At 37.3% G+C, this 14,217-nt stretch overlaps 2 protein-coding genes across 2 annotated transcripts in view; one reads left to right on the top strand and one right to left on the bottom strand.

Annotated features, from left to right (window-relative positions):
* atp8b3 (ATPase phospholipid transporting 8B3) overlaps positions 1 to 5,671 on the bottom strand; it is a 34,050-nt gene extending 28,379 nt beyond the window's left edge. The window contains exon 1 of the mRNA XM_057325648.1: positions 5,544 to 5,671. The gene's annotated coding sequence lies outside the window, so the exon portion shown is untranslated. The remainder of the gene's footprint in view (positions 1 to 5,543) is intronic.
* nfil3-4 (nuclear factor, interleukin 3 regulated, member 4) lies at positions 102 to 11,926 on the top strand. Its single transcript, XM_057325651.1, has 2 exons — positions 102 to 761; positions 8,353 to 11,926. The coding sequence occupies exon 2, from the start codon at positions 8,497 to 8,499 to the stop codon at positions 9,271 to 9,273; it is 777 nt and encodes a 258-aa protein (XP_057181634.1). The 5' UTR covers positions 102 to 761; positions 8,353 to 8,496; the 3' UTR covers positions 9,274 to 11,926.
* Positions 11,927 to 14,217: the final 2,291 nt, after the last annotated feature.

The raw sequence follows: 14,217 nt of genomic DNA, 5'->3' as shown, positions 1-14,217 counted from the left end.
ACGAAGTGGCAGCAGGGGGCGCGCTGTCCCTTAAAATTCACAACGTGCCTCACACTGCCAGAATCAGACCACAGTATTAAGTTGTTCTGACTGTAAAAAACACACACCTGAATTAAAATATGTATAAGCAAACAAAGAGCAAAACACAGATCACACAACATAATTGTTTACTTATTTAAACAGGAACAAGCTAAGATGTAGCCAAATATTCACATAATCAAATATTCAGCACAAATGAAAATTAAGAATCGGTTGTTACTCATGCTCATTTATCAACCATTTTTCTTCATATTGAATTTGGGAGAGCTCTGGGAACCAATAGAGGACATAATGAATACCTTCGTTTGATACACAAGCACTTCAGTGGCTGCCCATCAGAAATGCAACCTGTAATACTTTAACATCTGTCCCCTTTTTTGCACCTCATTCACAAAGGCACACATACACCCACTGGCACCCACACCCACGCACGTATAAAAGGCCATGTTGGCCATTGCATAGAGATTTTTCCTCTGTGTTGGTAGTGTACACGTACAGGGGCTTGTGGGCAGAACTGATCTCATAAGAGTCGAAAAGGCAGTCTCTGACTTTTAATCACACTTTACACCAAAGACCGGCCACGAGTCAGAGAACAGTCTTTAAATTGACACTCCACGGCAGGTGAGACACTCGGGTCACACAGTCGGTGGGTTCCAGTAAGATAAACATCCTCAGTGATGTCAGCATCGGGTGATCCGACAAGGCTGTTAGAAGCTGAGAAGGTAAGAAACTTATTTTTTATGTTTATCAATATGTATGAATGTACAGTGTAAAGTTATAATGAAGTAAATTTCTGTAGAAACTGACATACGTGGCATCAAGCACAAAAACATGGCGTTGGCTTACAAGTTTTATGCTTTCGTAACAAGGGCCTTCACACGAACAAACACCTTGCTGATGTATACTAAACCTTTTCTTGAAATATAATGAAATCATTTGAGGTTTCGTGTATTTTTGAATGAACAGTATAGTTTTAAAAGCAGAACTGCAAGGTAAGACTCATCGGATAAGCGGTACGACTTCACATTAAATGTGCTTGGTAGCTGACATACATAACTAAAGATCACAAAAACTAATTTCAGACGCAACCTTTTAATCATCAGATACTCCATTCTTTGAATTAAACGTATATTAAATTAATCAATAAATGATCTGCCTAAATCTGTCTTATATAAGGGAAATATGCGATTAGTCATAGCACATTCTGCACGGTCTACGTTAACAGTCAATTTTTGTCATTCTTCACGTATTGTTTAAAAAATGTAAAAAAAAATAACGTAATGGTTACATTGGTAAAGATTTTCATACAAGACCCCAAAGATGAGCAGAGTAAATCAAATCATATTTGTAATTGTACATGTAAAGTTGTTGTTATAGAAACCTGTAATAAGTTCAAAAGTGAGAATCAGATCTTGTGAAGGTGGTAAATGTGGGTAGTATAAGGAGATCTGTGGTGTCTAGTCATCTACAATGATAATCTACAATGATTTCAGCGGAAGATTGTATAATTGTTGACATATATTCAAACCCAATACACAAATTACATTTCTGGTAACTGTGGTTCGTTTAGTGTTACGCAAAAAAACTACTGAGTTACGATTGTGTGCATGTAACGCTAAAGACAATTCCCAGCCAACACAGAGTGTGAGCCAAAAGTCAGACCAATGGTAAAAATGCTTACATTTTGTATTTGTTTACATTTATTTATTTTCATAACAAATTATATTATTACTTTAACAATATAAGTTAAAATTTAAAAATTTTTTGGTATGTAAGTATTTGGTACAGCAAGCATTCGAGCTGGCATTCCATCTTTTTGATGGAAACAAAGATCAATCTTGAATATCTCAAACAAATTTTTTTTTTCTTTTTTCTACAAGTGTAAATTACACTTTTTTTTTTAAATCCTCATTTTTTCAATGTGGTCTCAGATTTACAGTACAGACTCCACTACCGTATAGATATACTGTATTGTATATACAATATACACAGTATACAATATAGTATTGTACAGAAAACATTACAGATATTTACAGAAACTTAAAAAAAACTATCTACAGACATGAAACCTCTATAAAAAAAATAGCAACAGCTTTACACTTTCAAGGAATTTTTTTTTTGCAAGTAGACGTTATTTTCCGTACAAACATCTGAGCCTCTAAATATAAAAAACATACAGCATAACAACTAAGGACAAAACCAAAACCATAAGCCAGGAAATAAACGTGTACAGAAAAGCAGGTGGCTCGAGGATAGTGAAATAAATAGTTGACAAAAAAGGAGAAGTTACTGAAAAGCACCATATCAGAGAGTTTGTAGGCAGCAGGTGCATGGTTCGCCTAAGCCTCAGGAGGACGTGTGGCCTTCTAACTATTAAATGAACATTGTTACCAGATTATAAATTTAATTCTCTTCATATACGGTATATACTGTATTTATACACATACAGTGAACACTTAAATAACACATGAAATGAGAATTTCACTGCATTTGATGACAAAACCAAGTGGTATAGGCAAACAAATGATGCTAGGCCTTTTCTCGAAGCTCACTTTATTTTTCACCTAATGACTTTTACCTACTGTAATCTGATCTGAGGTCATATTTAAACCAGAATGATGTAATTTCCCCCTCATGTTCACACCAGTCTCTTAAAAAAAGTGACTTCAGGTGTAGTTAAAGTGCATTACTGAATATTCCGCTAATGTTTGACAACTAAAAAGTGCTGAGATGAAAGAGTATTAACAAATTGCTTCAAAAGCGTGTTCTTTGAAATACTGTAAAGTGCACCTGTATGATTGGTTTTCTTCTTCAGAACACGAAAGAAGATATTTTGAAGAATGTCGGCAACCAAACATCATTGGCCTCATTGACTTCCATTGTATGGACACAAAACCACTCAGACATTTCTCAAAATATCTTCCTTTGTGTTCTACAGAAGAAAGAAAGTGAATAACATGAAGGTGAATAAATTATGACATCAATCTTACTTTTGCTTGAACTGTCCCTTTAATTTGATATTTTGTTGTTTAACGCAGTGACATTTTACTCAAGTGTGTGTTAGGTTTTCAAATACATTTTGAGGTCTTTTGTAAATCAATCACATTTTATGCATACGTCAGACACGTTTATCAAAAGCAACTTTTCGAGCATGTAAACTATACATTTTGCGACTCATGTTCATACACGTTAACCTGCGAAGCATTGTATTTCAAATGTTTCATTGCGTTTTTGTTTTAATGACAATGTCTTATTACATGCTTAACACAGGAAGAGGCAAACGAGAACAACAACACTTTTTTATACTTTGGAAGCGTATATATGATTGTGTGTTTGTGTGAAGGATTGTGGCACAGCGACACAGCAGACAGAGGTTATATTTATAGCTGCAGAGCAAGTGTCACCATTACCACACCTAAACTTTTAACATATCAGTGTTTCGAGCATGTGTCCGCATTAGCTGACTGGCAGACAACTAAACGTCTCACAAATAACAAACTCGGCTTAATCGTATTACAGGTGCATTCCCCCAGAGGATGCACATCAAAAACTGAAGTGCCTCCCGCAACAAAAACATCTGTCGGTTTAACGTTGAAAAACTTTTATTGTTTTATTTGCAAACTATTATAAGATGTACTGGATGACATGCTTAGTACCAACTCAGTAACCAGGCATACATTTTGGAAACACAAGATGCAACACACTTTACGTTTGAAAGGGACCAGCAATGGTGTCGATGTGGAAAAGCTTGTGCGAGCGACACCATGACAAGCTTTATTAACAAACCACCCCTTTAACAAGCTGACACCTAAACGTTTGTTCTAGCGCTTGTTTTCACACATCTCCAAGTATGTTTGACTAATACAGAGAATTAGTTGAGTTTTGGAGTAGTACAACGTGTCACTATGTGGTTAGCATGACCCACACCATTATTTAAAAAAAAAAGTTGTCTACAATCAAACACTGGTTATATCAAGGTAGGTGTAACAATTCCATTTACCCATGGGAAAAAATGGATGATCAAAGGCTAAAAGTTAGTTGATGTCTTAAGGGTCAAGGTTGTCCATGATGATGTGTAAAGTGATAGTTCACCCAAAAATGAAAACTTTGTTTTCTCATGATTTACTCACCGTCTTGTCATTTCAAACCTGTATGATTTTCTTTCTTGTGCAAAACACAACGGTGATACCCATTCACTTCTATTTTACGTCCTGAAAAGTGTAGCTGCGGGCTCTTTGATGGTAGCTGGCTGCAGTACAGGTCATAAACCCCACCCCCTCCATGTAAACGAATGGGACTTGAGTCAAAATAAAAATAAATTACAGTTCCTGGTAAATTTTCCGAAAGATGGTTTTGATCATTTAAGGTAGTTGTTATTGCGCTGAAATATGTTCAATTGTTCGTTTTTGTGATAAGTTTGATTTTAGCTATTAATTTGATGCTATAAAAACAGGGCGTGTCGTTATGATTGACAGTTGTGATTTACAACTTCTCTGAGCAGACTGTCAGAGGTTCGAGAGGAGATTAAAGATATAACCAACTATTAAGGCAGCAGCTAGCAATAGATGCTATTTACACTACGTTTAAATAGCAGTAGGTTTGGTTTACACTAAGAGAAAATAGCAGCATTTCTTAGCGATGTGCTATTTACACTAACCGAAATAGCTGTATTTTCTTTGGATTAAGTAGAATAGTAGTTAGATGCTATTTACCACAACGCCCTAAGCTGTTATAAATGCACTGTAACCCACTGCTTCGCGGGGCTTATTGCTTTTATAAAACGGTTATTCCATATGCGTCGCGAGGTTGCATAAAATAAAGTAAATAAAGTGATATTTTTCTTGTGGCTCAGTGGTTAGAGCATGGCGCTAACAATGCCAAGGTCATGGGTTCCATACCAGGGGATTGCACATACTAAGAAACAATATATAGTATAATGCAATGTAAGGCTCGATTCACATTTCGCGTCTAAAACCGCGCGCAAAACGCGAGACGTGCTGCTTTCTCCTTTTTTACAAAGCGCTCCGGCAGTTGCGCACGCAGAGCGTCTGTCGTTGCTAAGCAACCATGGGCCACGATAGCCGTTGAGACGAGGAGGTATAAACAAAGGATATTTGGATTATATGCACTGAAAATACCTCGCAATAACTCTGCTACTAGATTTAGTTATGCTGCGCTCATCTGTGTCTCCATCTTCATAGAGCTTGTCTATATTGGCTGGTTGGTTCTTGTCACATGACCTGCGGTGCGCTTTCGCCTTTCTGAAAAGTTGAGATTTTTTCATCTCGATGCGGCGCCGACGCGCCTGAAAAAAAAGAGTGCGTCGCACCGCATGCGCGTCACGACCGCGTCGACCCCTATTTCCGCGCGTCTACATTTAAAATAACGAATATGCGCGCGGAAAAGACGCGAAATGTGAATCCGGCCTAAGTCGCTTTGGATAAAAGCGTCTGCCACTTCATCCTCCCACTGTGTAATACATCGCGGGTGTGAAAACTATTCACAAGAGCTGTTTTAATAGTGTTTTGAGCGTGCTCCTGCGACACCATTTCCATTGTTTTCCACCGACAGTTGTCATTACAAATCGAGTCCCCTCTTGAAATCGTCCCCTTTATGACCCCACGTGATTCTGTTGCCTAAAAGAACTTCTAACGGGTACTCTTTTTAGCGCCTGATTGTGATTACATTAATTATTAATTGTAATTACGAAATTACATTACGATTTATGTCGCTAGTACTTTGTTAAAATGACCATTATTGTCTTTTTCACTAAATGCTTCATATAAAAGTACACAATCGAGGCGGGATGTGAAATCAAACAAATCTCGTTCTTACTGTTTTAGTTTACTATAATAAAACCATAGTAATTGTAAAATATCAAAAGTGATGTTTTTTGTTTAAGTAGATGTTGATCCAGAAATACTGGCGTGTATGTTACATCAAGCTTATATGCTCATATGTTTTTCGTAAACTTAAATTTTAACATGCTATATATATATATATATATATATATATATATAATGCTTTTATTTTACCCAACGTATTTAGCTCGCTAGAAGCTAACGCAGCTTCAGTTAGCCATACAACAACATATCGCGATAACAACTTTGTGATCAGGCATTACAACTACCTACTAAATTGGGTCCTTAGCGGACACAATTCACATGGGGACCCAGGCTGTGTCCGAAATAGCCCCCTATACCCTAATATAGTGCACTATTTGAGGGGACATCCATTTTTAGTGGTGTCCGAATTCATAGTGGACATTATTGAGTGCACTCATTCAATCCCATGATGCATCCTAATAATGAGTGTACAACCGATGTACACTCATGGCTAGCTGCTAGCCATCTATCGTGATGCTCGCGCTGAATGAATTCCCGCGTCTCGGCAGAACATGGCACCCGCAGCATTTCCAGTGCACCGAGTGTCCGGGTGATATTTTGAGAAATACCTTTGAGGTTTTGTGTCCATACAATGGAAGTCAATGGGGACCAATGTCTTTTGATGCATTTACACAGATATAAACCATAAAACCTTACCTATAACTTTAACACTATTCTTTTTCTCCATAAGCTTACAAAATAGTTTTGAACCCAACCAAACTCTTGGTTATACATTATAGTTAAGAATGCACATAAATACATGCACACCGTTCAGTGTAGCATCACGCTGCGGCATCTGTCTCATAGCTGTGGTTTTATTGAGCATCCACAGTTCATCCCCTTCTCAGTATTACTTTCGTGCACACACGCTGTGTTTATCAAACAATGTTTCGCTGGCTCGTGGCTTGGCCCAACAGTCTGTTTGTTTTGTGTTGTGGTTAGCATCTGTGTCACGCTCTTAGACCAGATTCCCATACCACATAAATGTCAGGTAAAAGTAAGGGATGAGTAGGATGTGGTTAGTCTGCACGAAAACACAGACACTTCGTAAACTTGGGGAAAGGTTTTCTGGGGAGAGAAAGAGAAACCGCAGTGAGTGTGGGCAACGTGAACAAGGGAAGTTGAGGGTTAGTCAAATAAATTGCGAACTGTATTAAAGATTGCTGTTGAAATACTGGAATTTATTTGCACACAGTAAGGCTATTAAAGGGATAGTGAAATGAAAATTCTGTCATCCTTTATTCACCCATATCTTGTTTAAGGCCTGTATATGATTTGTTCTTCCGTAAAACACAAAATAAGATATTTGGAGAAATGTGGTTTTGTGTTCATACAATGGAAGTCAATGGGGGCCAATTTTGTTTGATTACCAACATTCTTCCAAATATCTCCTTTTGTGTTCTGCAGAGGAAAAAAGTTGTACAGGTTTGGAATATAAACAAAGTTAAAAGTAATAAATGATCCCTTTAAGCTTTGGGAAGCCTAAACCACATTACATTTATTACATTTCAGTGCTTAAACGTGTGACAACTCCATACAGCCACAAAAAAAATGACCTTGGGACTAATTTGGTTCAGGTTTATCATAAAAAAGGCTTAAACCATAATCCAAAGTTAGTTTTGAAGATTATGATTTACATATTTTTAAATAAAAAAATAATTAAAATGAACAGTTACGTGTGTCAGTACAGAGAAAGCTAACAATGTCTCAATGACATCTGAGGGGAAGTCAGTCTGTAGCATAGACACACTCATTCCATCATTCTTCCACTGGTAACCCACAAAATAACAGACCATCAGACAGCGTGGGGGCTTATGAAACCCAGAGTGGGAAGACATGGTTCCCAACATGTCTGAGTCATCCCAAGTGTAACAGTGTCTGGGATGCAGCGAACACCCCCAACATTCAACATTGTATTGCGATGCTATACAACGCTTCGTAGTCACTTCATTGCAAGGCTTTCATGTGGCTTTGGTCAATGGTTTCCTCCACATTTCACAAGACCGGTTGAACCATCGACATTATTAACAATTGCAAACAAGCAAGTTACAATTAAGATCTTTCAATAGTGAAAATGTACAAAAATTGTTAATATCATAATGGCATATAACTGTGTTGACCGCAAGATGCAAGTGCATGAGTGACTAGCAATGTTCAACCACAGAAAACCACAACAAGGAAAAGGTTTTAGCTATTTTTATCCCTAATGATCATTACCAGAACATTACAGGAAGGCAACCTGTGAATTATAAGACAAAGTGCGAGGCACCTGTAAGCCGACTAGTCTTTGTCAGGTAAAGATTAAGACTTTTATTAAAATAATGGGGAAGCAATTTGCAATTTATGTTGATGACATTTGGCTTAATATGACAAACGAATAAACCAACAGTGCACCTGCAAAGGAAATAACTGTGCACTTTCATTGTAGGTTAAGGAGCTGGTGACAGCATGACTGAGAAGCAAACTCGGGACTAATATCTGACTACCTACTGTAGATACCACATACAGGACAAAAAACAGGTGCGTATTGCTCAAAACCAGAAAGTCGTGCACCTGGCCGAGGCTGACGAACATGGAGTCCGCTTTCTCAAGAGTGAGATGGGAATCTGACGTGGAGGAGGAGATGTCTCCCAGAGGTCTGGCCATGCGTCGCAAACGAGAATTCATCCCGGAGGAGAAGAAAGACGCGATGTACTGGGAGAAACGGCGCAAGAACAACGAAGCGGCCAAACGTTCGCGAGAGAAACGAAGGGTCAGCGACTACATGTTGGAGACGCGGTTGGTTTCGTTGAGCGAGGAAAACGCTCGGTTGCGAGCAGAGCTGTTGGCTCTGAAGCTTCAGTGCGGAGTGCTGAATCCCAGGTCACCTTACTCCTCACCTCAGAGGGCCCGGTCTCATACGTTTCCTACCTTGGCTCCACAATCTCTGGTTTCTTGCTCAGACAAAGATTTCTATTGGGGTAAAAGACAAGATAGGGAGTCTTCCAACCTTTCTGGAAACCAGCAACCACCCGTGTGTCTCGGTACCCACCCTGGGTCGGCATTTCTGCCCACGCACCCCGTGGCTATACGAAGAAATTACCCATACTTACTAGACCTCCCCAACCTCCATTCTCCAACAACAGCACCTTTACTCTTTTCTCCACACCTCGCTCCGCCAACCGGTCATTGGGCGGGGCGACCCCTGCTTCATCCAGCGAATCACAGGATCTTGTCTGACGAGGAGGGTGAACAGCAGGTGCCGGCGGATTGTACTGCCGCGCTACCTCACAAACTCAGATTGAAGATGCAACGCACAGACAATGGTGCTAAATCTGCTTCGCCGACCCCAGTGTATGTATCAGATTGAAAAGCAAAACTGAAAAAAAGTCATGTTTACGCTTTTGCATTATTGGCTTGTTTTGTAGTAAAAATATCGGAACATTTCTATTCAAGATGCGTTCGGGTAGTTGACAAATATACATTGCATGTGTCTTATGGTGTGATTTAGCAAAAATTTAGAAAGCAAACTGTTAATAATATATTAATTTATATTATTAATATTTATATTATTATAAAAAATAGCATACGAGAGACTTATCCTCACAGGGTTTTATTTCAAAATGTTTGCTGTCACATCATAGGACAGATTTACACAATTATTTGTCAACTACTCATTTTCATCATATAAGACGTGAAATGATGTGATATTCCCAGATAGCACTGGTACGTCTGTAAGATGTCTTCTAACGATCTGGAAAACATCTGCGGTTTAAAAACGTCTGATAAACATCTTAGAAAAAGCTGTTTTATATATTATAAATCATAAACATCTTTCAAACATCTTCTAGATGTCTATATGACATCTGACAGGAAACGTCCCAGAGACGTTTGATTGCGAACAATCAAAAAAATACGCCTTGCAGATGTACAGTAAATGCAGACATCAAATAGACGTCTCCAAGATGTGTGCTATCAGGGATTGTTTGCAAAGAGATCCAACAAAATGTAGCAAGGATTACTCTTAAAGCATTCAATAAAAACTGGTAAAACATAGTTTAGTAAAACAATATCAAATAGTTTTAATTGCTGTTAAGCATCATCATCACTAAATTTAACATTTTCCCAGTGAAGCAGGAGACTCGTGGCTAAAACGACTCACTAGTCATAATAATAGTCAATAATGTCAATAATGAGTCATTTGTTGTAATCACGTCATGTCTTTATTTTCCAGCCAAGCTGATTCACTGTTGTGTTGCTTATCAAAAATATTTGCGAAAGATCCAACTGAAGTCACACAGACATTGAAATGGTTATTTTTGATGCCTCAAAGAGTCAGGTTGTCCTCATTTATAATGGTTGCTACTCTCAGCTGATACAAATTGTTTGTACGTTTCTTCCAGAACATAAGTGTGTTTCTAAGTTACCTAATATTTCATAAATAATCAAACAGTTATCTCTCAGGTAAATCTACGCAAATATGTTCATGATCATTTTAGTTATTGAGCTATTTTTGGAAAAACTCACCATGGTTTCCAGATGGAGTTCTGTTGACCATCTCTTTTCTCTTGTTGGATGTTGGAAAGCATTTGTTGCGCAGGTGGATGCAGCATGTTTGTCATTTTATAAGACTTCCATTTTGTCTTATCCATTTGGCTGTGTCATGTGACATTTCAATCATGTGACATCACATTTGACTCGAGAATTAGCTGTGTTTTAAACAGCATACTTATATAAAATATGACTTTTCTTCACAGTACATACAGTATGCTTACATGCATGTATTGGGCACATAGTAAGCTAGTGTTTTATTCCAAACATATCCAGTGTCTTGGTCAACATGGCTCCATTTGCCCCTGCTGGTGAGTGTCAGAACTACACCACCTGGTTCTCATCGATAAACTTGTTCAAGTGCTTAAAAATCTGAAACTTTAAAAAAGCTGGGTTGTTTCAATCCATGGTTGGCTAAAATATGCACAAATGCACTTGCTGGTTTAAATTAAGCTAGAGCCAACCATGAGTTTAAAAAAACGTAGTGACATCCAGAGCAGACATTCAGTAGGACTACGAGTGTTTTCTAGGTATCAAACCCATGAACATAATAGTGTTGCTAATGCATTTCACAGAATTAACAGCTGAGCTACACATATACATAAAGCACATGTACTGTACATAAAGTGCTACTGAAGTTCATTTGCTGTAAGCTTCAATTCTGTTTGATTGTGTGTCGTTTTCTTATCACACAATGCGTATATTCACAATAAGTGTTTATTGATGACGCTTTGTTCAAATTGTGCTGCCTTAATATCAGATTGAGTGGCAAGTCATTTAAGCATTGCCTTTTATCTTTCTTTATTGACACAATGACGATTCTTGTTTGTGGTATATTACCTCTTATTCCGGTTTTCTCTGGTAATCATTCTCTGCAAAGATGCTTTGAAACGATATGCATGTGAGAAGCGTTATACAAATAAATGTGAATTGTTTGTGAGGTATCATCAGGCATTGTGAAATATATCTTTGTATTTGTATATTAGGGGCTGTTTTTAATGACTAGCCTACTTGAATAGACAATAGTCATTTGAACTTGGTCATAAGAGTCTTATTTTCAGGTTAGTCAGGTTGCAATATGCTACTAGATAGATCTTCATTTTATACAATGAACCACAGATTGTTTATTCCCATGTATTATGCAGTGTGCTTGTTTTGCATTTATATACAGTACATTCTGAATAATGACTTCATATGCCAACTGTATGCATGTTAACTACAACTGTTGACAAGTCATTAGCTCTGGTGCTAATTATCAGGGATATCTGAAATTCATATTAAATAACATTTGCATATTCACTTTTGAATTCAAATCAGCTTTGCTTACAGAATGAATTTTTGCGAATTTAAGATCCATGACTCATATACTGTAAAACAATCAAATGTGATACTATTAAATGTAAACGTATTTACAATTTGCAATAATTTGTAGTCACACGTTTGTTTTATTGACGTTCTTTTTGTAACTTTTATAAAACATTTTTTAAGGTAGCATTACATGTTAGTTGTTCTATCCTCATCTTGATTTTTTTTTTTTACAATAAATCACAAAAACCAAAGCTTTTTGAGTTCATTTATTTAACATAAAATATTTACCACAATTGAATGTATACAGCAAGCACTAGTTTTTATCTTGATTCTGTCGTTGCATACGGCTGAGGCGGGCTAAAGGTGCGAGCTGTGCTACTTGCCACAGGCTGAAAAGCTCCACATGGGCTGCTGTGGTTTGTGAGTGTGAAAGGGGGCTACAAACTGAGTTTCAGTGGCCTAGGAAAGCTGTGCGGGGGGTTTCTCAGCAGCAATGAGTCACCGCTCATGATCAATCGCAGATGAGCCGCTGACATGCTGCACAACGTACAGACACGTAAAGCAACGACTAGCCAGCGAGTGATTCACTGAATTACATAACAGGCCTGAATACAATGTAATCTTGCATCACTATGATTTGCTTCATAAACCAAAGTTGTGATTAAGTTGTGTTAAGTGTCTTTCGTGAAGATCAATAACTCTCGCTGTGAGATGGCTCGGTAAAAGGGCATCGATTTGTTTTTACATGCTGTAACCACTTGAAAGATGCGAGAGAAGTACAGTGAGAAAATAGGAAGTTAAAAGTATATTTTGTTAGTCTTTTATAGCTGTACACCACATCCTCTAGTGAAAATTAACTCGGTGTTGCAAGACTACCTGTAGGCCTAGATTGAGTTACTTCTGTCTTCTGTCTTATTTTATCTCATTGACTAAGTTTATCTAAAGACCTATTTAAAGGCGAAACAAACCCGATTGGTTATAACTTTACTGTGCTTTTCTTAAAAGTGAAATGTGTAGTCTATGAGTCACTAGCAGCACTAAACCTATGTAGACCACTGGACATGCTATAGAATTTGTTGCATTTTCCCTCTAACTTTACGTTTTTACTTTATGATAATCAGTTCTGAGTTGCCTTAAATTTAATTTGATGAATAAATAAATGTGTTTATTCGTGTTTGTTCAGCCCAAAAGTGAGTATTCTGTCATCATTTACTCACCCTCAAGTTGTTCCAAATCTGTATAAATTTCTTTGTTCTGACGAACACAGAGAAAGATGTTTGGAAAAAAACAAACAGTTCTTGGTCACCATTGACTACCATAGTAGGAAAATTTCTTTGTAAATGTCTTTATGTTGAAAGCAAAAGAAGATATTTCGAAGAATGTAAGAGAAGCAGTTCTGGGGCACGTTTGACTACCATTGTCATTTTTCCTATATGGTGCCACAGAACTGTCTGGTTACAAGCATTCTTCCAAATATCTTTCACTGTGTTCAACAGAGCAAAGAAATGTACACAGATTTGGAACAGCTCTTGGGTGAGTAAATGATGACTGGCGAACTGTCCCTTTGAAAAGAATATACAAATGTTTCTTATATCTGTCTTGAATGACAATCTAAATCCATAGACAACACTTTATCGCATGTACATTTTTCTTTCAGTATGAGTCACTTGTCACACACAAGCACTTTAAGCGATGACATCATAGGTAATCAAAGGTGCAAAATTCAATGATCCTTCAATGAATGCAATGCAAAAAATATTAGTGCAAATATCTTTACAGTCTCTAAAAGTCCAGACACTAGATAAGATAGAAACCAAGCAGAGCATTATTGAGGTAATGTGTAATGGGTCGCAACTGCATATAAATAATGCCTTGATAAAGATCTGTATGCTGTATCTTTGGTGTGAAAGTGAAACAGGACATTTTTTGACACTTCGCTTTTTTACATTTATACATGCTGTTGATTGTTCGCACTAGCAACGTTACAAACCCATCAGGTCAACAAACGTTAAACGCTTTGTATGTTTTGTAATGTTAATAAATTATAAGAATGTTATTTTTTCTAATACATTTGTGATTTGTATATATCTTTGTAAATGATCTTTAAATGTTTTTGTGATGGCATGTTGTGCCATTGTTTCACCATCAGATTCATATATATTATTTAAAAGGTCATCTAATCCATATAAAATCATGTCATTTTAAATCAGTAAAACATTTTATTGTTGTTTTCAACTAAAGTCTATTTAAATGTCCAGCGTGTAATTTTTTGGAGGATCCATTATATATAATATACATTTCATGTCTTAAGGGTGTATAAAGACCTTACACAATGAAGCGTTATGTTTTAATTATCTTAGAATGAGCTATTTCTATCTACATACACTGCGGGTCCCCTTACATGGATTTCGCCATGTTGTTTACAGTCTGGACAAACTGCTCTACAGAGCGTGTT

Source organism: Triplophysa rosa, linkage group LG25, assembly GCF_024868665.1.
Source record: "Triplophysa rosa linkage group LG25, Trosa_1v2, whole genome shotgun sequence".
In the NCBI taxonomy this organism is placed as follows: Eukaryota; Metazoa; Chordata; class Actinopteri; order Cypriniformes; family Nemacheilidae; genus Triplophysa; species Triplophysa rosa.
This window is presented reverse-complemented; position numbering and strand designations above follow the sequence as displayed.